The 26,321-nt window shown below is 47.9% G+C and overlaps 7 protein-coding genes across 7 annotated transcripts; 4 read left to right on the plus strand and 3 right to left on the minus strand.

Moving 5' to 3' along the window:
- Nucleotides 1–1,257: 1,257 nt before the first annotated feature.
- Nucleotides 1,258–2,984, minus strand: PENARI_c020G04991 (uncharacterized protein; the record flags this gene model as incomplete). Its single annotated transcript, XM_022634996.1, has 2 exons — nucleotides 1,258–2,541; nucleotides 2,607–2,984. The coding sequence occupies 2 exons, from the start codon at nucleotides 2,982–2,984 to the stop codon at nucleotides 1,258–1,260; spliced, it is 1,662 nt and encodes a 553-aa protein (XP_022485228.1).
- A 1,671-nt stretch (nucleotides 2,985–4,655) lies between these two features.
- On the minus strand, nucleotides 4,656–6,152 carry PENARI_c020G12059 (uncharacterized protein; the record flags this gene model as incomplete). The annotated part of the gene is made up of 1 exon (XM_022635121.1): nucleotides 4,656–6,152. The coding sequence occupies one exon, from the start codon at nucleotides 6,150–6,152 to the stop codon at nucleotides 4,656–4,658; it is 1,497 nt and encodes a 498-aa protein (XP_022485159.1).
- A 4,688-nt stretch (nucleotides 6,153–10,840) lies between these two features.
- Nucleotides 10,841–13,287, plus strand: PENARI_c020G04928 (sugar porter family MFS transporter; the record flags this gene model as incomplete). The annotated part of the gene is made up of 10 exons (XM_022634995.1): nucleotides 10,841–11,038; nucleotides 11,124–11,500; nucleotides 11,563–11,819; nucleotides 11,871–12,251; nucleotides 12,302–12,459; nucleotides 12,520–12,614; nucleotides 12,677–12,810; nucleotides 12,863–12,922; nucleotides 12,981–13,073; nucleotides 13,133–13,287. The coding sequence occupies 10 exons, from the start codon at nucleotides 10,841–10,843 to the stop codon at nucleotides 13,285–13,287; spliced, it is 1,908 nt and encodes a 635-aa protein (XP_022485174.1).
- Nucleotides 13,288–13,974: 687 nt separating this feature from the next.
- PENARI_c020G05442 (MSF1 domain protein) lies at nucleotides 13,975–14,781 on the plus strand (the record flags this gene model as incomplete). The annotated part of the gene is made up of 1 exon (XM_022635005.1): nucleotides 13,975–14,781. One exon carries the CDS (start codon nucleotides 13,975–13,977, stop codon nucleotides 14,779–14,781), a length of 807 nt encoding a protein of 268 aa, XP_022485135.1.
- Nucleotides 14,782–15,490: 709 nt separating this feature from the next.
- On the plus strand, nucleotides 15,491–16,195 carry PENARI_c020G02837 (uncharacterized protein; the record flags this gene model as incomplete). Its single annotated transcript, XM_022634969.1, has 1 exon — nucleotides 15,491–16,195. The coding sequence occupies one exon, from the start codon at nucleotides 15,491–15,493 to the stop codon at nucleotides 16,193–16,195; it is 705 nt and encodes a 234-aa protein (XP_022485092.1).
- Nucleotides 16,196–20,668: 4,473 nt separating this feature from the next.
- On the plus strand, nucleotides 20,669–21,514 carry PENARI_c020G07067 (uncharacterized protein; the record flags this gene model as incomplete). Its single annotated transcript, XM_022635034.1, has 2 exons — nucleotides 20,669–21,209; nucleotides 21,264–21,514. 2 exons carry the CDS (start codon nucleotides 20,669–20,671, stop codon nucleotides 21,512–21,514), a joined length of 792 nt encoding a protein of 263 aa, XP_022485125.1.
- Nucleotides 21,515–21,929: 415 nt separating this feature from the next.
- On the minus strand, nucleotides 21,930–22,448 carry PENARI_c020G00543 (uncharacterized protein; the record flags this gene model as incomplete). The annotated part of the gene is made up of 1 exon (XM_022634927.1): nucleotides 21,930–22,448. One exon carries the CDS (start codon nucleotides 22,446–22,448, stop codon nucleotides 21,930–21,932), a length of 519 nt encoding a protein of 172 aa, XP_022485172.1.
- Between the last annotated feature and the right edge of the window lie 3,873 nt (nucleotides 22,449–26,321).

Raw genomic sequence — 26,321 nt, forward strand, 5'->3', positions numbered from 1 at the left:
GAAAAAGAAAGTGGTCGTGAACATGGCTAGGAGATTCCTGGGGGTGCTCTGGTGTATGCAAAAAGCCGGTGCATGATTGTCAAATTCAGAACCGGATTGGTGGAAGAATCTGACCTTGTCGAAAGGGGATTGGTAAATTGACGGCGCGCTGAACGGAGGATCATCAGATAGAAAGGATTTCGCAGACCCCTTACCCCTGTTTTCCGGTGTCTCTACCCCTATCAGGCCTACTTCAATTGCCGTATCCAATTCATCAAACAGATTCTCATCTCTGGGAGTGGCAATCGGGGAGACAGCGGTACCCCTGTATGCTCTGTCGGCCTTTCAGGCTCGGAGCAATAACCATCATCTTCCGAACCTCGATAGCCGTCGCCAAGTGTGTCAGACTTGGCCTCGTCATCTTGTGTCAAAAAGGTCAATTGTGCTATTACCTAGGGGCCGTGATATGCACAGAAGATTCCGGTAGAAGACCGTAGAGCCTGGTTTCTTACGTCTCGTGTGCAGCCATATCTGATCTTTCGGAAAAGCAAACTCGCTCTGGCCGCGCGTTATAAAGCTGAAACGGCCTCTATCGGTGCGTCGTCTGCAGATCTTCTTGTGTTGGATACAACGTCGGCAACCGCTTGCTCCGGGCTCGGACTCGCCTGTCCTCAGTCGTTAGAGACCTTCTTGATATGGCTAGACACATAGTTCTTACACTTCAAATGCCGTTCTGTACGTTCAAGTTAGTGACTTGACATCAAGTTTGAGTGGGTATGACATATCGACAATGATGACAGGGGACATCCCGTCGACGTCTAGAGAGAGGGCCTTCCATAACTTGGCAGAATATAGTCACGGAATACTGTCCAACGGTGTATCAGGTAATCACAGGGAGATGTCCACAGTAGCGGCGAATACTTCCCTTTTCACTTGGTTCGGATGCGGGGGGACGCTAAAGTTTGCGGCGTTGACTACTCCACGCGGATATCTCCGTAGTGGGAAATGTTCCCCGAACTCAGGGATGGTTTCGTGGTTTTAGCGTCTAAGCGATCATCCATGTATTGATCATTGAATATATTTGGAAAAGTGTGGGACACTGGTAGGGATTACGTCGGTTCCCGTCAACGCCACTACGATTTGAATAGAATATTCTCACAGTTAGGAATAGTGAATAGATAATGTAAATGTGTCATAAATTGTCATCGAACTCATCTAAGTATGATCAGTCTAAGTATGGTACATGCGACCAAGGACCCGACCCATTGGAGACGCTGTTCAATGTCCAGCAGCAATCGGCTTCTCCATAGTCTTCATCCTCTCCTCAATAATCTCCTTCCTCTCCTTCCGAAGCTCCCGAGCATATTTAACACCAAATCCATGCTCGAAGACCTCCTTAACCTCTTCCAAAACAAGTCCTGAAACCTCCGGGTAGAAGAAGTAGAGCCAGATGTAGCCAAGGCCACAAATAGCAGCAAAGAATCCAAATGCTCCAGACGGAGTCCAGGTTTTCATCATAGATAGGAATGTACTAGAGATGATAACGTTGGCTCCCCAGTTTGAGCAAGTCAACCACATAGTTCCAATAGCGCGAACCTCCAGAGGGAAGAAGTCGGTGCTCATCCACGCGGTGTTTCCGACTGAAACTCCGTAGAAGACCACGAACCAAATGATGAACACTAGGACAACGATGGCAGCGCTGGAGACCCCATGGCTGGTAACCTCCATCGTTTCCAGGTCGACGGGAATCCACATGAAGGCAACAGCGATGGCAATCATACCCACCGCCATTCCCCACACAGTCGACAGAAGCAGCTTCCTACGACCCATGGTATCGACCATCATCATGTTGACGAAGGTCATGATAAAGTTGGTGCCTGCAACAACAAGGCCAACGGCAGTAGGGTTGTCGAATCCGACCAGCGCGAATAGTGTAGACGAGTAGTACATCAGAGCATTGAAACCAGAAAGCTGAGAGATAACCATCAAGCCACAAGCACTAATCAAAGCGCGGAGGTTACTCGGGACAGTGTGCAGCTGCTTAATCTTCGAGAATCGAGAACCACTCTCGTTAATCTCGCGGGCCTGGTCACAGGCAGAACAGATAGAGAGTAAGACAGCATCGATCTGATCTTCGGTAGCCTTTTTGTAAATCTTCCGAAGGACGAGTCTGGCCTCTGCGTTGCGACCATTGTATGCTAGGTGACGAGGTGACTCGGGACAGAAGGGCATCAGCACACCCAGGACAATGGCAGGCACGGCACCCAGTCCGACCATGTATCGCCATCCGTTGGGCACGCTGGCAAATGCAGCTCCGATTGCGTAGGAGACAACTTGGCCTCCGGTGATGGACATGTTGTTCAAACCGATGAGTTTTCCACGGGCTTTGGCTGGAGCGATTTCTGCGACGTATAATGGCAGGACCATTGCACCGCAGCCGACGCCGAATCCGACCACGAGTCGGCCAACGGCCATTTGGGCGACGGTGTAGGCTGCGCCTTGGATGACGGCGCCGGCGATGAAAAGAACACAGCCAAGGTAGATTGCCATTTTGCGGCCGAACTAATACATGTAGAATCAGTATAGGATCCATAGAGAGACAATAAGTACAAGTGTGCTATGCGTACCTTGTCTGCGGTGTTTCCAGCAAAGATAGCACCAACAAACGCACCCCCTGAGCAAAGAGCAGTGATCATCTCCTTCTCATTACTCGTCACCGGTCTGCTGTCGAGAGAGTCACCCAGGTATACCAGCACACCAGAAATAATACCAGTATCATATCCAAAGAGCAGACCAGCCATTGACGCGGTTAGGGCTGCAAGCCACACGAACCAGCTGACTGGTAAGTTGTCGATGCTAGTGGCGATATTGTCCACACTGGCGTCGATCTTCTCAATATGGGCGCTCTCCATATCTGTTTTGACATCTCCATGGTTGACATTTTCTAAGCCGGTATCATTCTTCTGGTTGTCTTCCTGGGAGGACTTGTTGTTGCGAGGCCACATGGCGGGAAGGGAAGTATATAGATCAACGCAATATAATTAAAAAAAAAAAAAGCAATGGTGCTCTGCGATGCAGATTCAATTGACTCTGCTATGGAGGGCAGGTTAATTATGTTAAAAGGCAAATGTGGATTTATATATGTGTCCACACTCTCACATACGTCAACGCAGTACTGAACCACCCCAGATCTGCTTTAGTGCGGGGATCTGGGGAATTTCCCGCAAACCTTAGACTGGCCGATCTTAACTTTACTCGTCCGCCTCGCCGCGCCTTTCCCGCTGTTTCTCTTGGTTTCTGCTTATCGGCGACTCAATTTCCTTGTTTCGGCTACGAGGGAAAATGGTTTCCTCGTTATGGGGCTCCCCCATTTTTCTATCTACACTCTTGCCACCCAATAGCGTCTCCCCTATTTCTCTCGCACCAACTTACCCTGGTACAACTCAGAGGCCGGGGTTTGAGAATGAGGCTTGGGAGACTCGGGCAACCGTGTCTCACTTTATTGCGGCCGGCCGTTACTGTAGTCTAGGGCGATCTTGGCGGATGATAGATAAGCCGAGGAATTCGTAGCAGAGGGAATTAGAAGCCACCCGACTGGTCGGGAGGATGGACGATCTGAGGTAAATATTGGCGACGACGCTCGGCGGGTGAGTATTATGACGCTACGCATTGTGATCAATATCATTGTTGGGCATCCGGCATGGCTGGACCCTAAGAGAGCATGTATTCCGAGTGTGATGGATCTTCACCCGACCCTCTTTCGTCTGAAGTAATGACGCTATACATGTACATCCCATGTACACGGGATCTCGCCGAGAGCGAGCCTAGCCGTTCCCGACCCCTGTCCCGAAACGGAAGCTGGTCGGCATGGGGGACATAGAGAAGCATCCCGACTCTGCCTGTACAGTACAGTATCTCTCAGGCCAATCTCACTAGAAGTAACATTAAATTCCTTAAACAACAGTCTAGAATCCATATTTCCCCATATACCCAAAATAACGCCCATCCTTATCACAAGAATGCCCCACGGCAAACCCCTTACTCCAACACATGGAGTCCGTGCCAGATGCCGAGAGTTCCCGAGTTGCATCGTGCATGAATGAGAGAGTCCCTCACCGAAACCTCAAAATGCCAACCTGGCCTCTAGTTGCATCATAAATCGGCATCCCCGCATACAGTCAACCGCGGGGGCTGTACAGGAGACCGCAGTAGACCCTTTGATAGATGCTTTCCGATATTGTTGAGGAATTTCGTGGCTTGGCCCGGGCCCCGGCTATTCGATTATCACCGAAATCTGAGGCGGATACTGACCTGAATGAGTCTGCAGGAGGGGTCCGAGGGTTGCGTCTAGATGCATGAGTGAGCACATGGGCGCGGATTATCCCGTTTCGTGCAATTCGGTATATCTAATGTATCTGTGGGATTGATGTCAACTGATGTATTTTGTTTATGTTGATAGGATTGATGTTTGGGGATTGGGCCCCGCTGGTGTGTGAAGGGTTGGTTTCAAGGGTACAATCATCAGTGCGGGGATTAACAAGCCTAGAGATAGGTACCACTCAAGCCAGTTCTTGCTTGGCAAGACACCCATTGAACTTCCAATTACTGTAGATTACACAGTAGAAGACATTCATGTTCTCATTTGTGAAGACAATTGCTAACTTACAATTCCACCCTCAACGCGGGTGAACAGGCTCATCACCAATTTCCTCCATCTTATCCTCGAGCATCTTGGTCATGCGCGTAACAACCTCAGCATACCGCGCATCATGATAACAGTTGAAGAGCTCAAGCGGATCCAGATCACAATCAAACAACTCCCACTCCTTCTCCTCACCCCCAGGACGAGTCCCCTCAATCCCGAAGTCTTCATTATACCAATAAATCAACTTATACCGCTGGTCACGCACACCATAATGAGCATACGCCTCGTGGATAACATCGCGATGCATCCAATAACGATGGTACGCGACTTGCTGCCAATTGGTAGGTGTCTGCTGCCTCAACAGAGAACGGAAACTCACTCCCTGCATATACGTCGGCATCCGTAGACTGGCAAAGTCTAGGAATGTAGGCGCGAAATCCACATTGCAGATTATATCGTCACATACCGACCCGGCCGTGATCTCCCGCGGGTATCGGATAAGGAAGGGCATCTGGAAACTCTCCTCGTACATGAATCGTTTATCGAACCAGCCGTGCTCGCCGAGGAAGAAGCCCTGGTCGGAGGTGTAGATGACGATGGTGTTTTCGGCTAGGCCTTCTGCCTCGAGGAAGTCGAGCATGCGGCCTACATTATCGTCTATGCTTTGGATTGTGCGGAGGTAGCGCTGCATGTAGCGCTGGAACTTGAATTCGGCGAGCTCTTGCGGCGTCTTGAATGTGAAGACTGTGCCGTCTTCCTTGTCAATAAGTTTCATTCCCGTCACGTCGTCTTCCGGTGCGGGAATCTTGCGGTCTTGAAACCACCATTTGTCGATCATCTTCTCGCCGATGTCTAGCCCGCCGTCTGGTTGGACTAGACCCAGGTCGAAGTATGTGAGGTCTTCCGCCACACGCATCTTGGCGACCTTCGCTGCCTGCGCGCGGTTCTTGTAGTCATCCGTGAATGTATCCGGAAGCCGGATTGGGTCCTTGTATAGGTCGCGGTGTTTAGGGTGGCATTCCCAGCTGCGGTGCGGCGCTTTGTGGTGGCACATCATAAAGAAGGGCTTCTCCGGGTCGCGCTCTTTTATCCAGTTCAGACTCTTGTCTGTGATTATGTCGGTTGCGTACCCGCGTTCGCGCTTCGTGCCTTCTGGTCCGATGAATTCCGGGTCGTGGTATTCGCCCTGTCCTGGTACTACGCTCCAGTAGTCAAATCCTGTTGGCTCGTGTTCTTTGCCCTCGCCCAGATGCCATTTATCCACCATGGCTGTTTGGTATCCACCTGTTCGTAGGGATTTGGCTACGTTGGGGTTGTGCTTGTTGATCTTTGAGTCGAGGGTCATGACTCCGTTGACATGGTTGTGTGTTCCTGTGAGAATGGCGGCTCGAGATGGTGTGCAGATGCTGTTGGTTACGTAGCAGTGGTTGAACTTCATGCCTTCGTTCGCGAGTCGATCGAGGTTAGGGGTATCATTGATACCTGCTCCATAACACGAGATTGATTTCGAGGCATGGTCATCGGCCATGATGAACAGAATGTTCGGGCGGGTTGGGGATGCCATGATGCCTTCAGGTACGTGATTCCTTGATAAGCTGGATGTTGCGGCGATGGCAGCTGTTCCTTTTAATTTCCAGCCAATTTTGGTCAGATTGAACAGAGATCTAAGTGTAAAATTCGTCCAGGGGTGTCGCGGTTTAATACCCCAGCTTGGTCCTCTTATATGAGGAGATAGTCCACTACAGCCCCTCCTGCGGAACAATATGATCTCTAACCCCTCATTAATGACAATTTTTTCCAATGAAGATCCGTTGAAGGGTTGCTAGCAAAGAAAGAACGGCGCAAGAGTACACAACGTCCGTAGACCCACTTCACTACGGGTGTCGGCGGCAGTCGGTCTTTCACCACATTGGGCAACGGGAGAATATAATCAAGCTAAAATCCACTGCTTCAAGAGCTTGAAACATCAGTGATTCGAGATTTATCGTAGAGCATCAATAAGAATTCCCATTGAAATTTCAACTCCCGAGCTTGGCTATGATACATCTACCCACCGAGGCCGAGTCAATCATAACCATCATCCACAAAATTAGCCTGCCGAACCAAGCTATGAATCGCTAAGTGACCATGCCGGTAAAAGCCCTGATCAAAAGGCGGAGACGGGCCACACAACTCCCGGTATATCGACTCCGGCTCGGTATTTACTGTGTGCTCAAGCCTTTGCAAATCCAAGACAATTTGTCTCGTACTCGGCGAAGACGAAAAGTAAGTCTCGGTGACAGCTACCGCTGTATGTACCTTTGCGGTTGCATCTCTCATTTCCAACGGTACGTCCACATCAGGCGAAGATGGAAGGAAAAGCGTTAATCGCGTTGCGTGGTATGCACAAACGGCAATCGAGTGCGGCAGTACCAAGGTAGAGGGAAGAGTCTGCAGGTCAGAAAGTATCTGATTGATACGCTCAACATGCTCGTGGCATTGACGGACGGCGTGTTCCCTAATACTGATATCCATCGCTCCGATAATGATTTTGGGGGCAGCTTCGGGGTATCCAGGGAGAAAGAGCCGGTATAGATCGCAGTGTGACTGGTGCCAGGTGATGGATATTTGAAGGTAGCGTGTAAACCACTGGTCGTTCTGTATGGCGATCAAGTGTGTTGAAGACGTTATTTGATATCCGAAAGATAGTTCAACATCCGCCTGCACTCGCCATAGGTCCTTCTGAAATTCCTGAACTAGACCAATCAAGTGTACGAGAGGCTGTTCCGACAAAGCTAATTGTCGGGTCAAGCGCATGATGTCCTTTTGGATTTTGGAAAGTCGAATGCATACACCCAGCAAACTGATGGGGGATGTCCAGTCCTTTTCCAGATGAGCCAATCTCGGCGTTGCTGCATGCCCTGGATTCCCTATAGAAAATATATCCTCTCGACATGGGAGGCGCTGATAAATAATTGTGTGTGGTATTGTCTCATATTCTGGTAGCCCCACGGCAAACTGACCATCGATTGCTGTTAGAGCCCAGAGAACTCGCCGGCGAGTCTCTTGGGCGATAAAACTTAACTCGGGCTGTTCATAATTGAGGCGCAATGCAGTGGCTGCTCTTGCGGCCCAGCCTGTCAGCATATAAGCTCTCGAAAAACGGCCGGCTTGGATATAACAATGAATAATCAAAATCAAGGCTTGGAGTTTTACAGTAGATGGCCTTTCCAGGTGGTCCAAGAGGATCGTCTCTGCTTTCTTGAGGAGAGACACACTCTCATTTAACGGCTGGCTTTTGGGTGACAATAATATATTTGCAATTGCGACAATGGCTAGAGCAAGAGATTGGTCCAGGGTGTTATTCTGGCTTTGCTCTCGAATTGTCGGCTCATGAAGAAAGGCATACGAAGGCATCGGATAAATCCGGTTGAAAAAGTCACCAACCCTCTGGAGAAGTTCTTCATGAGAGATAAGTGAGAACAGCCTATATCTGTCAGATGCATGACGAAATACAGTCGGGGAATCATACAAGTCCTCATCCTGATGTGGGTTTGAGGTGACTGTCACCTCTGATGGCCGCTCAGTCTGTTGAGGCGTGCATTGAACAGGCTCTTTGGTTGTTGGATATCGACATCGGCACTGCCTGCGAATGCAATTCGCACATTCAGGCCTCTCTCCAGAGCACCGAGACTTCTGACGACGACATTCCGTACAAGCCTGACTTCCCCGCCGCCGTTCGGGCGGATGGTCTTTAATATTATCATACTTGGAAGCCACTCCACTTTCTTTCGAGAAAGAGCATGCAAATTCCAGTCGGGCACAATTCTCGCAGGTGCCTGGGCGGCGATCGCAACGCACCTGTCTTTTTTAGCTCGGTTCTGACCCGCGCTTGTTCAAGCTTACCTTACGACATCGACACTGGAAACATGGGGTGCGCTGAAGCCGTCCCATATAGAATATCGGAATTCAACCTGATGGATCGGAGTTGTGTAGATGGGAAGAGAATCGAAATTGGAGGGGGCGGGAACGGCTCCACTAGTTAACGGGATTGTACCATCGAGTTATTATATTCGACATTGGCATCCTCTATCGCATTTCGAATGTAGAAAGGATTACGTCTATTTATGGCCCTCACCTTCTCGAGTTTGTGAATGCCATATAATTTTGATGAAGCCAGGGTTAGAGTTGGTGAGCGAAATGTGCCTATCGACCCATTTTGTTAACTGTTAAAGTGCCCAGGTATGGTTTGAGCCTGTCCTGTCTAAGGTACATATATGGCGTTAAAGCCCAACGCTAGCTTTGGCGTGAGAGCTAATGTTAAGTTTTGAGGCACTATCAGCAGGTCCCTGGATGTAAATCTTAGACTCGGTAGGAGGCCACAAATGTCTTTCCTCCGTCATAGTAGATACAGCGGTGTGCTCTTCCACGATCAAATACTCTCCGAAAGTATATTGCTTTATTAGGTAGGTTTTACCCCTTGCGTCGTAGACACTGACCCAAGCAGTGTCTTTTGTGAAGAGTCACTTCTGATACAGCCCTTTGGCAACTATGTTTTCTATAGGATGGATGCAATCCCTTACAACTTATCTCAAGCGCGCAATCCAGAGATCGTAGTGGATCTGCGTGTCAATTATACCTTATGCATAGCTCTTTGTTTGGACATTGGCTCGGGCCTTTTTAAGGTTGCCCACGTGTTTGCTAGATTTTTCTAGAGCATCAATGCGTAACATACACTTCGGGATAAGACACGACACGCGTGAAACCCCCTTGCAGTTGTGAATCTCCTTATCACAAACCTTGCAATGCAACTTCTGTGCGTTGCGATGCTGATATATCTACTCCGAGTGAATAGAAGTAAACCTCGGTGGTGAATTTTATCCGGGCATCTAATAGCATATCTATCATAAGAACTGGTTGTTTACAGCCAAAAATTTGGCATAAGTGACTTGTTCGTGCTTATTGTAGTACCAAAGATCTTGGGGCCATTGCGCTACATTAGCGCTTAGATCACCACGCGAGTTATTTCCCGAACCCTATACTTCGGAACTAACTTTCCATTTCTACTCACCCCTGTCTGACGTGTGTATAGAAAGTATGAGTTAAATCATAAACTCTTTCATGTACAAGACTCGACACCCCTGCAATCTTACTGCAAGTCAGTTTCTTGCGCACTTAGCCCATTTACCAACTGCTGACGAGGGATGAGTTACGGCCAATACGGCTCCAGTGTCTTCAGAAATGCCTCATCTCATCTTAGACCTCGTCTCTTCTAAATTAGTTGTCAAGATCTAAATCGTTTGCCTGCATCGTAGGCTTACTGGTAAATCTGACAAATTGCCGTGGTGTGACTTTCTTGCCAGCCACATTGAGAGACCGGCCAATACGGGGCTGATCGGCAGCATCATCTGACGCTTCAATTGCGGGATTATGGCTGACGCCACGGTCGGGTCAGCCGCTAGCGACTACGGTACTAAGGTTACGCCCCCAAATCCTTTATATTTGGGGCCTTCCGTCGGTGGCGAGCGCTTTGTGGCGCTTGGGCCGTAGGCCCTCCAGTCTGCTATTCTATCAAGTTTTCTTCAGATGCCTAGAAAATCGTGGGTTACCCCAGGTAGAAAATAGGAAAATATTATTGAACGAGCAACGTATAGGGTTTACTCCACGTGGATCCATGTGGGCCCATATGGCAAAAATGTCAAGTTGTGTCTACAGTCAACAGTCAAATCGGCCAAACAGCCAAATCGGCCTCCCCGTTCACGGCCCAGGCGGGGCGTCCAAGCTTGGCTTAATGAAACTTTTCCCCCGCACACACTTTGATCCCGCTCCTACGGGGTGTCGACTTCATGTCAATATGTGTATGCAACCAAATTGACTACTATGACCTTCAAACATACCATTTTCATTAGAACTAGATCAGTAACACTCGCCTCGGAAACCTCTGGAATCAGCCCGGGGGCTGAAAAGTGCTATGTCCCCTTCCAAGGCGGCTAGTGCTTACCAGGCTAACCCTAATTAGTCCTCGAAGACAAGCCAAGGGTGCTAAAGCGCGACAGGATTGCTTTCGGGTGTATCGGCGTTTCGGTCTACCCCACGGGGGTGCAGATCGTCTTTATATGCGGGATAGTCGCCAATTTTTTCTCTCCCCACGAAAGTGCTTTAAGGTGATTCTTTCGCTAGGGGAACAAAGAACTTCCCCGTCACCTTTCTTACTCTCACTTCCAGCACTCTCTCATCATGGACGGAAAGGACTCCAAGAGCGTTCTCTCTCATGAGGAGGACGTTGCCGTGTCGGCTCCTGAGCTTGCTAAGGATCATGCTGCTCTGGCGCCGGAGGTGGTTCAGGAGAAGGCTGAGCTTGCACCGGAGCTGGTTGAGCCTGCTGGCCGTGGCCAGAAGGCTGGGGCTATGAATATCATTGAGAATCCTCTTGTGGTGCGTTTCGCAATGTTATATCCTCCGCCATGTTCCACTATGAACTACATTTGAATATGGATACTGATTGTTTTCGTTTCTGTAGCGCAACTCCAAGGAGCAAGTCGTCGCCGATGCTCGCACCTACGCCGAATCGCATAACATGTCCGAGCACGTCGAACTCTTCGGCCGTGCCGCTTTGGTCGCCCGAGACCCTAAAGGATTCGAACTAGTCACCGAGTTGGACGAGCAGGAGCGCGCTGCGCTCGCATACGAAAGAGATCACAAATGGCATGGTCCTTTTATGCTTTGGTATTCTATCGCTCTGTGTGCCGTTGGAGCCGCTACACAAGGATGGGATCAGACTGGAGCCAACGGAGCCAATTTGTCATTCCCTCAGGAATTCGGTATTGCTGGTAAAGGCAAAGACGAATGGATTGTGGGAATCGTCAATTCGATCATTTTCTTGACTGCTGGTTTGGTGTGAGTATATGCCCTTTTTCCCCCTCGTTTTGACTTTGAGGTTGACATTGTATACTATACAGCGGCGCTTTCATTGTCGATCCACTTAACCACTACTTGGGCCGAAGGGGGGAGATTTTCGTGACTGCTCTCTGCCTCACTGCCACCCCAATTGGTTCCGCTTTTGCAAAGTCGTGGGAGGGTTTGTTTGCTGCGCGATTCGTCATGGGTATCGGTATTGGTGCGAAGAACGCTACTGTGCCTATCTACTCTGCGGAGATGGCCCCAGCCCGAATTCGCGGTGCTCTTGTTATGTTCTGGCAACTTTGGGTTGTAGCTGGTAAGTATCTCCTTGATTTCCTCTAGAAATTCTCGCTAATCATTGCGGCAGGTATCTTCTTGGGCTTCGCTGCCAACGTCATTGTCAAAGACACCGGTAATATCGCCTGGCGCCTTCAGCTCGGCTCGGCGTTCATTCCATCGTTCATTCTGGGTATTGGCATTTTCTTCTGTCCCGAGTCCCCTCGTTGGCTCATGAAGCACGGCAGACACGCTGAAGCATTCAAATCTATGGTCCGCTTGCGAGCTCATCCTATCATCGCTGCAAGGGACTACTATTACTCGTACATTATCTATCAGGAGGAACTTAAGGAGGCCCGGGGCGCTGGCTATTTCTACCGTATGTGGGACTGCTTCGCTGTGCCTAGAATTAGGAGAGCGAACTATGGTGCCTCGACTGTCATGATTGCTCAGCAGATGTGCGGTATCAACAGTAAGTCTCATTCAGGACTTGTACCGTCTAGCAGCCCTAACATGTTACAGTTATCTCTTTCTATAGTTCAACAATCTTCGAGAATGTGGGCTACACTGCGACTCAAGCTTTGTATGCCTCTCTTGGCTACGGTGCTATTCAGGTCGTCTCAACTATCCCGACTTTGTTCCTGATCGATACGAAGGGTCGACGAACCCTGACACTGATTGTGAGTGGCTCCGCCTTCTCTTCACGGATATATACATAACTGACCTTTAAATCCTCCAAGACCTTCCCTCTCATGTGCATTTTCCTACTGGCAGCTGGTCTCTCCCTTCTGAAGACTGACGGCAGTCAGGGGGCCAGAATTGGACCAGTGGTCCTGTAATCCTCCCTCTCCTGAATGCTTTGAATCTGTGCTTTAGCTTACCACTTTTCTCGTCTAGGTTCGTCTACCTATTCACCATCTGCTACTCTCTGGGTGAAGGTCCAGTCGCTTTCCAGTACTCCGCCGAGGTTTTCCCTACTATCCAGCGTGAGCAAGGAATGGCCTGGGCTGTGTGCATCAACAACACTTTCGGTAATGAATTCAAAAGACTACCTTGGTTATCTTCCTCTAACATTCTTCCCAGCCGGTATCCTCAGTTTGACATTCCCTCGAATGAAAACTGTCATGACTCCAACTGGTGCCTGTAAGTGTATTCTGTATAATCATACCACAGTGAAAATATGCTTACCAACTCACCACAGTCGGATTCTACGCCGGACTCAATCTCATCGCTTGGTTCATGATTTTCTGTTTCGTAAGAGAGACCAAGCAGCTCACTCTGGAGGAATTGGATCGTAAGTGGAATTCTCAATCCATCAATCCATATGTGGCAGCATACTAATACTTCTCGCAGAGGTCTTCTCAGTCCCAACCAAGAAATTCATCCACTACGAAACGACTGTGTGGCTCCCTTGGTTTATCAAGCGATACATCTTCCGACAGAATATCCCAAGACCTCCTCCCATCATTGCCACAGCCGAGGAGGCTTTGAGAGAGAAGAGCACCTAGAATCCCTTTATGAAGGGTTAAGCTTGGATAGGGGGCTGGTGAGGCTTTTGATGATTTTATGATGCTTTATGGGAGTGAGGCAGATATTGGGATACTTGAGCTACTCTGGTTGGGATATTAGGCCTCGTCTTCAAGGAATTTTTCAGGGATTTGTTTCTGCCTTAGGATATCTATCGTTAATTTAATTTATCTACTCTTTTGGTAACAAAGTAATATTGGTAAGACTTGTCATTGGGGGTCTTTTACTCTCTTAACATCATTGTCTTGACTTCGGGATTGTCTGGTAACCAATAATTCATTATATCTGCTCTATTTATCTCAAAAGAATGCACTTGAGAAGAGGAATGTAAATCACATGGCAGAACCTGGACTATATGCAGATATGCCCAAGATCAACATATCAACATGCATCAATCGCGGGGTTCAGCCAATCCCATAGATCAGACAAACGTGGACGAGGACTTTCGGTCAGACCTCGGCTAGGCTTACATCACCATTAGCTATTGCTGTCTGGTCATAGGCCAATCCCTAGGCACACGTGACCTCCATGTGATCTGGAGCATCTGATTCCCGGATCAACAATCGCCCGTCCCCACTTTTACCTCCGCCTTCCAGAGCAAAAAGTGCTGGATCAGACGACACCCTGCCCTTCTTGTTTCCTCATGAATCCATGAATCGAATGCCATCATGAAGTTCTTCGAAAACAGATTCACCTACGACTACTCCTTCCCCGCCGTCTCTCTCGCCTACTTCCTCCGCTACCCTAACCCCTACTCTCGCCATGTCCTCACAACCGATGTCATCGACCGATACGTCGATCCAAACACCCAGCGTCTTCACACTATCCGGATCCACTTGAAGAAATCAAAGATCCCCTCTGGAATCCTGAAGCTACTACCAAAGGGCATGGGAGGCTCCGACAATTCCGGCCAGAGCTACATTCTTGAAAAGACCATCGTGGACCCCAAAGAGGGCTGGATGGAGACTGAGTCGCGCAATATGGAGTGGACTGGTATTCTCAGCGTAGTTGAGAAGCAACTCTACCAGCGATTGCCATCTGGGGAGGACCGTCTCGCTCTGGATGGCTTGGCTGTTGACAAGGTCTCTGAGCAGACCACTGTCAAGACTACTGTCACTTTCCGCTCCAGGCTCGGCCAGGGCAAGCTCCTCGGACGCAAGAAGCAAGACACAGCTGGTGACCATGCCGATGCCGAAGAAGAGGCCACTCGCAAGGGGTTCTTCTCTTCCCTGTCCACTGCTGGTATCCAGCGTACCATTGAACTCATCGGTGTCAGCCGCACCCGCGAGGCCGTGCTGAAAAGCAAAGAGGGCATGAACATCGTCCTCGAGCGTCTGCGCAGTGGTGGTGTTGTTGGTGTTCTGGAGGGCATGCGCCAGGATCGAGAGGCCGCTTTCGGGCCCGACGGTCCATGGAAGCGTGTCTGGCTCCAGGGCAACAGCAAGGATCGTTCCATCGAAAATGACGGCAAATAGGTATTGATTTTCCGTCCTGTTCTTTTATCTGTGGGCTGGTGCAATTGCCCATCTCATTGCATTCTGTTTTCAAGCGTGGAGTTTGGTTTGGCGCTGGGATATTGACACTCTCCCTCCCTCTTTTTCTGATTTTTGATATTTGAGGATCGTGTATATCTTCTATTTTTTGCATGGGGCTTTGCCTCTGGGATGTGTGCATATATGCTTAGGCATATGCGGAGGATGACATTCATTGTACTATATGCATCATTCTTGTTATTTTTATCTCTTTTCATGGAGCTCTATCGCCTTTTTTCTTCCTCTTTTTATCTGATTCTTATTGTTTGATGAATGAGCTTCTAAATTGCCTGTTCATGTTGTCACTCTAGGCTATGTGGGTCTTGTATCTTAAATTGGCAGTCAACAATATGCCTTGATATCGACACAATCAAGCTGCGTCTTACACAAGAGCAGAGACTAGGTGCCGTGATATAGGAATTGGAAAAATGTATGCTACTGATCATGCAGATCATTCCCAGATGAAATCCTTTCTCGCCCCGAACAATAGGAGCCTGACAATGTGAAATGTTCGAATGCGATTGACTCCTGAAACCTAAGCGGTGCCTTCCTTATTAGATACACAGGCCACAGTCGTTTTCCTTAACTTACAAAAAAAGAACCGCCGCCCATCGCTGTCGAACGCTCGTCATCGCCTCTCCATCCACTCAACATGAACTACATCACCCCAGCCTTCCATTTCGAAGCCCCGGACCTCGCCCCGGACTTCACCGTGGCAACCCGCCGTGGCCCAGTCATAATAACCGTCCCCGTCCCCGGCGACAGCCTCGAAATAATCGAATCCAAAATGGAACACATCAGCAACATCATTCTACGGCACGGCCGTCTCCAGAGCTACCGCAGCCCCTCCACCGAAGCCCTAAACCGCTGCAACAGATCCCAAGACGCCGCAGCCACCGCCAGGGTCGAAATGACCGAGCTCGAAAAGATCAGCTTCGATTCCGACTGGCTGGATCCGGCTCCTCCATTCCCATCCAGCCAAATCCAAACCCTCCCAGGACCTTTCGAGCCTGATACCGCACATTGGTACGGAACACTCCTCCCAACCATCCGTTCTATCTGGGATTTCCCTACGCCCACTATCTACCACGCGGCATGGATCCTTGAGGAGAGCTCGGCGTGTTTCTTCGTTACGGCCATGGCGAAGTACTTCGCGGTTCACGGGCCTATGGAGGCTGAGAATGATTGGCGTGAGCCGAATGAGGCGAAGGGTGATGAGATTTGGCTCTTGTTGAATGTTCGGGAGTGTCTGCGCGTTAGTCTGGCACATGAGAGGGCCAGGGCTGCTGAGTTGACTCGGAATATTGAGTTGTTTCGGGATGTGGTTGCTGCTCGTGTCGGGACTTTCGAGCCCTAGCGGCTTTTGTTCTGTTTGTTCTTTTTTACTTGCTTTGCGATACCTGGGAGTGAGAACTTAGTTTGTAGTGAGAGTTAGGGAGTCCAATATTGAATGTTGGGCCTAATGGCTCGATTCTTAAAAGCTTTCGCTCTATGGCCACGTACTAGGCTTTTATTGCTTTTAGTTCTCTTTTAGAAGCTGAACTTCTACATATATGTAGGGACAAGTTGACAATGATGGAATGATGGCTTCACGAATGTAATTGATAGAATTCTCATGTGATATTTACTATTAGATATAGCTGTGTGTAGAAGGTTAGAGTGAAATTAGAGCCAGGTCGAAGTAAGGCTTAGACCTAAGGGTATTTAAGAATGAACTCCTTTACCTAGCACGTCACTTCGGCCTACTCCTAAAAGAGGATTTAGGCCCTCTTACTCCAACATCTATCCCCTTTCATTTAAATACTCCCATTGATCATCCGGATATCCTCCACACCCATATCCCTCCTCCCCTTCACCAACACCCCAATCCAAAAGAAGCAGTCACGTCGAATCTGTGGCTGCTCCGCCCCTTCTCAAAGCCCAAGATCCCGACCATCCATACAGTGGTCTTCACGCCTCGCACATTTTTCCTCCAAGCCAGATTGCACAACGGGAACGCGAAAACTACCCACGGTATATCACCGACCCCAGTCCTGCCTCCAAGTTTGGAAGCAGCAAGCTCTACTCTCCCCAAAACGGCCTACTTCTTATATTTCTGCCTATGAAGCGTCCAATAGGTTCAGAATTGGAGTCGATCCAGATGTAAGACTTCTAACATTTCTACCTATGATAGAGACTACTAACACAAAAATCTAGGCCGGCTATAAGATTCGTTTTCGCGGAAGCCTCGAACGGACTAGGAGGCACACGTCTTAGAGGGCTCTGCTAGAGATGGCACACCCCAAGGCAACCGCGTTAGTGCGAATCTACTACGCTGGCATCTAAGGATACGTATCTACCGTAACATGAAAGCAAATGCTGAGCCTCAGCCCCTGTGGGAAGAAGATTTAGGGGAGGAAAATATGGGCCAGATTCTCGAACATCAAGATGCGGCTGAGAGAATAGAAGTGGAAATGTTCACGCGCCTTTGGGGTTTCGTGGCTTAGATGCCACAGGCAGTCTTTTCTCAGCCTCATTGACTGGTCTATTCCGCTAAGTACTAAAGCCTTCGCCTTTGTGTCCCCAACGGCAACTCAAAGATCCCTCATGTGTATTCCCTCGCCTCTTTTCAGTCCTTTTAGACGCAATGAATGCAAGTTATATGACAATCTCAGCAAATCGCAGTCAGGGAATCATGAAGTTTTCTAAGATCTCCCGGACAAATGCACCTTTATCAGAAACACCAAGAACAACGGTTGACAAATATCTACAATGGGAAATTGAACAAATGTTTGTTCATTGAATGCAAGCGCCCTGGCACCTAGAGCCAGTCAGAAGATGCTAACAGGTGGAATTGCCTCTGTCGTGATGGAGGGAAACTGTGTTATCACCAAAGTCTACGTAGGTATGATAGACTGTGGGACCCTTTTTTTGATGAGAGCCAGGTCGATACGAGTGAGAGCTATATCTTACCGTTCGTTCTTTGATGTTTTCAGAGCGAAAAGCAGCTACAAATAAGGTCTTGTGTATGGGTTAATATCTTTCGCTATCTCCGGGTAGATTAGAATGAAGATAATCTCATTATCTGACCTGGTCGTGGGCCTAGTTTCTATCGTCCATATTATCTAATAGCAAAACTATGATTGAAACGTCTATGTCTAGTGGTTCATCTCTAGAATCATCCTGCAAGGGAAAGAATCGAACGGAGTAAATAAAGCTAAATGTAGAAAACGAAAGTTCCAGGAAGGTACGCTACGAAAATCAATTTACAGCTGAGAAGTCGGGGACTCTGCCCCGGTAATATAGCATAACACAGCTTTCAGCGCCTATGAAAAAGGAGTGGAGGTCCGGAAGATGGTTGTACAGACAATCGGACCATACATACCTCTGCCTCTGCATAACAGTCAAGATGTAGACAGGCTGTGTCACAACATAGAATAGAATAGGTCCAACAAGCATTGTATAGCGGTGACAACGTTAACATGTTAGCCTGCTACTATCCTTTTTTTGTCTCCTAGAGGGCTTAAAAGGGAGCAGGCGCTTAAACAACGGTTCAATGGCGTAGTAAGTCCAGCGGCTCAAATATGCGAGTATACAGCGGCAAGACAAATGATTGGATATTATTTGACAACTACCTATTTCTTATTTGAGGCTTTGTTAGAACTGCGAGCGAGGTTAATGAATGATATATTTGCTTTGGACTCTGCATAGGCGTTATCATCCTTCTGCTGCTATCAAGATCTACCTGCCTGCTCAATTCGAACAAAATGGCCACCCGCAACCCCCTCACTCCACGATAACCTAGGCTTTCTCTCCTCACTACGAGCAGCAAGGCAATCAAACGACCTGCCAGGCACAGTCCACTTCATGTACACAGTAGTGGCAGCATATTTCCACGGCCAGGAGGGCTATATATTGCAAGTCACCGGCAATATACCAGATACTATTTACATGGAACTGAAGCAGATAATCCTAGGCCACAACTTCCCACCAGAATGGACCGAGCGTCAAATCTTCTTGGTCGAATGCAAGCCTCCAACCAGCGAATTTCCAGTGGAATTAGACGATAACACTTTTTCACACCAGGTTTGGAATGAGCCTTCTACAAGGATGTACGGCACTATTGCTATCGGCAGGAAAGTGAAATTCTACACATTCAATGGAACAGCAGTACCGGGCCAGAGAGTGTCGCAGTACTGGTATCCTCAATGTGGAGACTGAGCATAGTCTCTTCCAGGTTGATGGAGGGTATCAAAGCACATGGGTGGGGGTGGGTTAGTCCTGAGAGGACGCATCCATGATACATCTACGCCATTGTTTGGGAGATTGCGTTTGGCTAGTGGCTGGGTTAAGGTGGGCGACGAGCATGGGTAATGACAATTTGCTGATATGGTGATTTTAGCGTGTCCGTATAACTCTATAGTGTACGGAGTACACACCGAAATACGGAGAACATGTAGTGTTACAGTTCTAAGTTAATTATTGTGAAGTTCTAGCGCACGTCCCCAGCTGAACTCAACTTGTCTCTTATCTTTGGCTACCGTTAGAGAGAACACGACATTATCTCCAGCATTCCGGTTAAACGGAATCAGGAAATAACGGTTCGGGCACAGACAACCCATGCAACCAGTTCCATGTAACCCTCTGCTCATAAAGGATTAGTGTACGGTAACAGGAAGGCGTATAATATATGGACTACGCTAGTCAGGCTAGCGACCGACTAGCGGGTAACCGGCTAGTCGAGGAGACTACTCCGTAGATGGATACAGTACACCGAGAACTAGTCTCAAAGAACAAGGAAAGTAGCATGCCCCATTTTCGTGTCTCGGGTTCGCATTCCACAGAAATTGGGTCGGTCCCGTCAAAAGCCCCAGAGGCATGTCCCAAATTATCAAATTGCCAACTTGCCAAGACTCGTAGGGTCTTGGTTCAAGGTTGAGTGGATTGATGAGGCGCCGCGATACACATATTGGCACGCTAGAGACATAGCCGAATCAGCCAAGGACCCTTGGCCCACTGTTGAAACAGGCCAATTGGGGGTGTCTTAGACCCTGTGACGCAGTGAAGAGTCTGCGGAAAATGCCGACTTACGTCAGTTGGGAGAGGGACTCCATAAGTGTTAACTTAGTGTACTTTATGTAGTGAGTCTAAGTAAAGTTAGTGTACTTAGCACCTAGGTAAGGTATTTTGGTGGAAGTGCAAATATTGATGTGTGACTGTATTGGTACTGTATGGGGGTACCCTGAAAATTAGTCTGTAATTTATTGTTCTATTTACATGTTTGCATACCACAAAGATGTTCTAACATTACTCCGTATCCGTTAGATGTTTATGAAGAATGAACATGAGGTCATGCAAATCATGGATTCATGGGAGATCAACTTATTCTTGACAAAAAGAGCAAAGATCTGAACACTTTATACACAGGGGAAGAGTGCTGGACCCTGTTTGGCGCAACCCTGCGATCTCCGTCAATTCTTTCCCCTTTGGGTGCTATGCGGGGGCCTCTAGGGGGAATTCCCAGGTACTTCCGGGAAACTTGTCCCCTGCTGGGCCCCGTTACCCTGCATCAGGTACCCAGCAGGTACCAGCCAGGTTTCAAAAGGAATGCTCGGAGAAACAACTTCGGAAGTGTCTTCCCTTTTCTCTCAGGCTAAACACTGTAATTCCCTTTCTTTACTCTTTTCCATTGGTGCTGGCAACCAAATTACGGAGCCTTGTCATTTCACTTCTCTTATTTTCAGACGATGAGCTTGCAACCAACTGGTTCTCGTTCATCCCTACCTTGAGGGCCTCCGCGGTCGCTCTCTTTGGAGTCACTTATCTCGGGAATCTCCGATCGTCATATAACATGTCTTCTCACAGACTCAGGGCGACATCGCCCCTCCTGCTGATCGTGCTACTCCAAACCGTTTCGGCTCAGTTCTGCTCATTCTGGAATAATGGCTGCATCGACTCTCTCGCTCAGACGGCGATCCGCTTCGATCTTCAACCACTCTTCCCGGATCCCGTCACGCTGTATTATGGTTTCGACGCGAGTGCATCAGGCAAGGGCGAAGGCCCAATGACCAAGACGGCGTTTTGGCTGGGGTATCAGAACAACGTCAACAGGGACGCTGTCGATTCGAATCGGACGTCCGAGATTGGGATGCGCGTGGGGAATCTGACCGGCACGCCGTCCGGGACGAATAATGGCTGTGATGGGATCTGGGGGCCTGATTGCTCCTCTGAGTTGAAGGGTGTGTTGCAGCGGAGTATGTATCACCTCGCTGTGTCGGGTGATTACTATTCGAAGCCGCTGGAGGTTGCTCTCAATCAGATGTTGATGAGGCCACCACCGCTTCCTTCTTGTCCCCCGCCTGTTCTTGATGTCGCGTCTATTCCCGTGCAGGGTATGTTCGATTCTTGACTCTCCCACCTGTATGTGTTACTGACCCCCACGCTAGATTTCGCTAAAGAGCGCGTCCCCGATCAGAATGTTACCTTGATGCCACCTGGCTCTGGTGCCTTTCCGTGGCAGGTGTGGTATATCGATGGCATGAACGCCCGCCAGCAGGCCAATCAGGTCGCTGTTGGAATCATTAGTCGGGGTCCTTCGTATAACAGTGCACCGCCCGATAGCCCAGACGATATTATGGTCGAGCTTGTTTGTCTTCAGGCTCCTTCGAGTGGATCATCCAAGAGCGGCCATGATTAGTTGTCCCCGGGAGGGATGGTCTGTGATCATCCTCGGTATTTTTTCCTTTATCCTCTCTAGTGCTCGGTGGGCATAGGCCGGCGCCAGGTACTCCAGGCACTCATTCGGTTTCTTCCATTGGTCTTCGGCTCCGCTTACCTCATGCTATACGCATGACGAGGGCTTCGCCATTTCTCCCCGATGCTGTCTACGTCTCGGTCTCAGATCCTACGGGACAGGTATGCGACCGGCAATCACTACTTGATTGAAATGGATCATCTGGCCAGATTGCCTATTTGATTCAATGCATGGGGAAACTAAGAGACGTGATGTTCTGTATACTCAGTACCAAAACATGTCCATGGCATTCCCTCCTTGAGAAGGCCTTCGAACTATCGTCGCCAAGCAGCCCACGATAGTCCAACCTCCGCCCACCTCAAAATGTTGGCAATGCCATATCAACAGGCTTCAAATCCCCAGGCCCTCGAAAGTCCTCAAGGATATCCGCCTGCTCATTCAAAAGATGCCGCTCCGTCTGAATCCCCAACCTCGCTAACCCACGCCACCTCTCCATATCATCCGGATTCCGCTTATCACCGTGGGCATCTTCGGCATTGTTCCAATGCCCCTTTGAAAATCCCAACAATGTGGTGATCTTCTTGTTCGGGATATCATATACCAATGAAACAATCGTGCCCGTCTCCTCGAGCCAGTTGCACTGCCACAGCTCGCCAGGTCGAATGCATTGGTACTCGGCTGTTTGGAAGTTTATTCGTCCGGCCATTGGCCCGCCGTGGATTGCATAGTTGATCCGCTCGGCGTTCTCGAACCAAATCTCGTACCGCCATTTCTCTGGATTGCTATCCTTGTCTTCTGCGGCGTACTCGTAGATCAAATGGCGATCGCGCAGGTCGGCGTTGAAGGTTGAGCCTTCGAGGGATGGGTGAACGGGCATCTTGATGCGTGGTTGTTGCAGTTGGAATGAAACCCAGATATATTCTAGAATTCCGACGAGAAGCGTCTTGTCTTGTCTTGTGTTATTTTATTCATATATCCAAATGCTATATAGCGCTCTATCCAAATCCAAATCCTCACCGTTAATCGTCATAAAACCTGCTCTAACACCCTTCATACAAACTTGGCAAAAGAGTGGATTACCCGCCCTTTCGAGTTAAGTTCAGTATTCCCAATCCGTCCAAGTAAACATCAAGTAAACATCTTGTGTAGCCTTCCCCTTATAGAGCTCCAACGCGGAGATTTATATGCCAATCACTTATCAATGTTACTATGACATACCCTATTCACCCCTTACCTCCACACTAAAAACATTAAAAACCTGTCTTGGGGTGTTGATCGCTTAAATAGAATTATAGATTCGATCTTACTACATCGATACTTTCTGTGTTCTTCCCGCTGCAGCAATAGATGACATCATGACCCATGCTCCGGGTTTGATCTGCAGTATTTGCATGAGATATTAGCCGAGTTCAGGAGCCGGGGTTTGGTTGGGTTTAATTTGGGTTTTACGGGGATTTTATTTGACTTTGTGTTGTCGATACCGCTTCAAAGGTTATTTCTATATGTTTTACGGAGTGACGTTGGATGTACATGTATAGATCTAGATATGTTTCCCGGCCCTTGCAAATATTCTCGAGTCCCAGTCCGGGTCGTTACTAGGGACAGGACCTTCATGATTATTATAACTCTTAAATCTGTGGTTGATAAACTTACCATGCGCGTATCCGTATTGAGGATGAGTGGTGACTGATCTCAAGACACCATATCATTGATGAAATCCTCCTTGGTCAGGTCTGAGTCGGAATTTGCTGCAGGTTCCATGATGAGTCAAGACGGAGTATCAGTCAAAAGATCAAGAATTGCACTTATCGAAGGGAAAGAGAGCTGAGTAGTTGGTGTTGAAGAAGCTTTCTTTGAAGGTTGATGGAACGGGTTCCTTGTGATTGTTGGCTTATTTATATGGTGATGAGAGGTTACCGGAAATACCTATTGGCCAGAGAGATCTTCATAGAGCGAACTTATAGAGCTTGATTTAGCTGGGCAGCAAGAGATGCCTAGAAGCCTGAAGAATCTGGGTTTATGTTTATAACCTCTCTAGCGTCTGTAATGAACGGGCTGAGATATAGATGGCAGAGTGCATCTTCTTTAAACAGAGATAATACAATATGTCACTATTATTACTAGATTAAGAATGATGTGTAGTATGGAAATCGGAACTATTTCTCGTGAGTCATGTACATGAATATAGCTCTTGGAGGTAGCTACTAATCTATAGGCATCTAGTTGCGTAAGTGAGGATGGTTTTGACTCATATAACATAAGCTTGGTGGGCTATTCATCGAACGGGTTCCATAACTCAGTTGGTTAGAGTGTGGTGCTAATAACGCCAAAGTCGAGGGTTCGACCCCCTCTGGAACCACGATTTCTTTTTTTTTTTCCAAAAAAAAAAACTATAATTCCAATATAGGGAATTACTGCTATAACGCCCGGGCCGCTTGCCATAAGAATCACATTTTCATAACGGTTCACTGGATCGCTAATGCTACGTGGACCACTATATAATGCCATTAGAGGCAGGAAACCCCCTATCTTGACTGAGAGCGTTTTTATAATTGTATAAGATCGTCATGCCGAACACCGACACCCCAATGCGCCCCTTACATCGTACACCGGCATTCCGAGCGCCATTAACCATGACCAAAGCCTTATGAGGCATCTACTAGCGCTGTAGCCCGCGGCGCTAGACCAAAAAAAAAAAAAAAAACCAAGCAAGACTCGGTATTACACACCTTAGACCTGCACCATGCTGAGCGCACCGGGCTCGATGTGAAGGTATGGAATGTGTATCGGCGTCTCGACTTTATATACGCCGACTCTTATTATATAGCTCACCTTGCCGGCCTCCAAGGCTGTATATTATTTTCCGTGGTCTAATTGATCCAGCGCCAAAGGGAGTGTGGGGAAACTATAAAAACCTTGAACCTTGGAAGTCAGGCGGACGGATGACTGTAACATAGTCTTTCTCTGGAAAAAAAGAAAAAGAGTGGTTCCAGAGGGGGTCGAACCCTCGACTTTGGCGTTATTAGCACCACACTCTAACCAACTGAGTTATGGAACCATTCGTTGGTTTTTGACATTCTTGTGAATTCCTATGATTCCAAAAATCGATCTACAATGTAAGTGCATTAGTAATACCGTACATGGGTGGTTCAAAAGTATTTACCCACCACTTTTTTCGGGTCCCCATGCAAAATATATATATCACTTACACTGTATATAGCACCACCATTTTATGGACTATAATAATGAGGTTTAATTTATTGAAATGCTTAATAACAGCACAATAAAATTTTTGCTTAATATTTTGTATAAGACCCCTTAGCCTTCCGTACTGCCTTCAAACGTCTTCCTATGCTTAATATTATCGCATCTATATTTGCCTGATCCAAAAAAAAGCCTTCTAAGCTTCCACTAGACATTTTTTAAAATAATGCTAGGCTGCCTCCGACCTTCCTATGCTAATAAGCTCCGGAAATAATGCCAAAAGTTTCACTTTTAACTAGCGCTATACCGATTCGATTGGGTTTAAATCGGGTGAGTGCGCGGGCCAATCCTCGACGTATACTCTATAAGTTTTAAACTACTCTTTCGTGTCCTTCGCTAGATAAATCATCGCGTTATCTTGCTGAAATACTAAATTAGGGGTGTAGATTGGTATTAGACCCTTTTCGAGCGTCGAAATATACGATTTTAAAGTATAACCCCCTCCCCGAAGGCGATTCTTCGTCCCGTTCTATAATAATTAATTCTATCCGACCACCTAGCTAGATTCTAGCCTAAACTATTTACGAAATATCTTTTACATAAGCCTTAGTATTTATAAGATCTTTTTAAAGGCCCTCCGAGATCGTATAGAAGCATTATTGTGGTCTAAAGTTCGAGGTTCGCTATACCGAACACTCGTTGTAACGAAGTCCTCAGAAGACATGCACAAGTCTGTCGCACTCACGAAGGATCGACACCACACAGGTATCGACACTTCAGTGTTGGCTCACCGTAACGCTGATCCCCCATGTTATATAAGTCTGCCCCGGAGAACCCAGAGGTTCTCCAAGAATCAGTCTCTGTATTCTCTCAATATACTACTTGCTCCAGGCATCTTCATCTTACCTAGTTGACAGGCTCTATCCTGTAAACACTACAACCCCATTTCTTACACTCGTCCGAAAAGACCCACGATTAAAAGCTTTCCCGCCGCTATTTTCTCGTAAAAAATAGCCACCTTCTTACGAGAGAGGGCTTAATTAGTCTTCTACTTTAAGCGCTATTTTGACAATCCGAATTGCTTTAAAACTCGCTATATAGTAGACCGAGACGGATAACTGGGTGTCGTAGCACTAAGCTATTTATAGATATAAAATGGGTGCCGGCGCGCTTATAAATAGAGAAATATGTAAGCTCGAGAGTCTAGCTTCGAAGGACGGCCGGTTCGAGAAAGGGACTAGATCGATTTATACTCCTCGAAGCGCTTAAGCGTATTGTAAATAGTCTTGCGGGTGCAGCTAAAATTATTAGCTAGTTTTGACTGCGAAATACCATTCTTGTAAGCATAGATAATAGCTGACCTTTTCTTAGGGGTTAATTCAGCCTTTCTCCTACGTTTTGGGCCAATTTCCATTAGAATCGGATGCGTAGGGGTGGTGTAGGAAGAAAAATAAAATGGTAGGTTGGTTGCCGGGTCAAAATTGAAGTAGGGGTAGTGGGTAAATACTTTTGACCAATATCTGGTATTTACCTTTTTTTTTTTTTT

Source organism: Penicillium arizonense (assembly GCF_001773325.1).
Source record: "Penicillium arizonense strain CBS 141311 chromosome Unknown PENARI_contig020, whole genome shotgun sequence".
NCBI lineage: Eukaryota > Fungi > Ascomycota > Eurotiomycetes > Eurotiales > Aspergillaceae > Penicillium > Penicillium arizonense.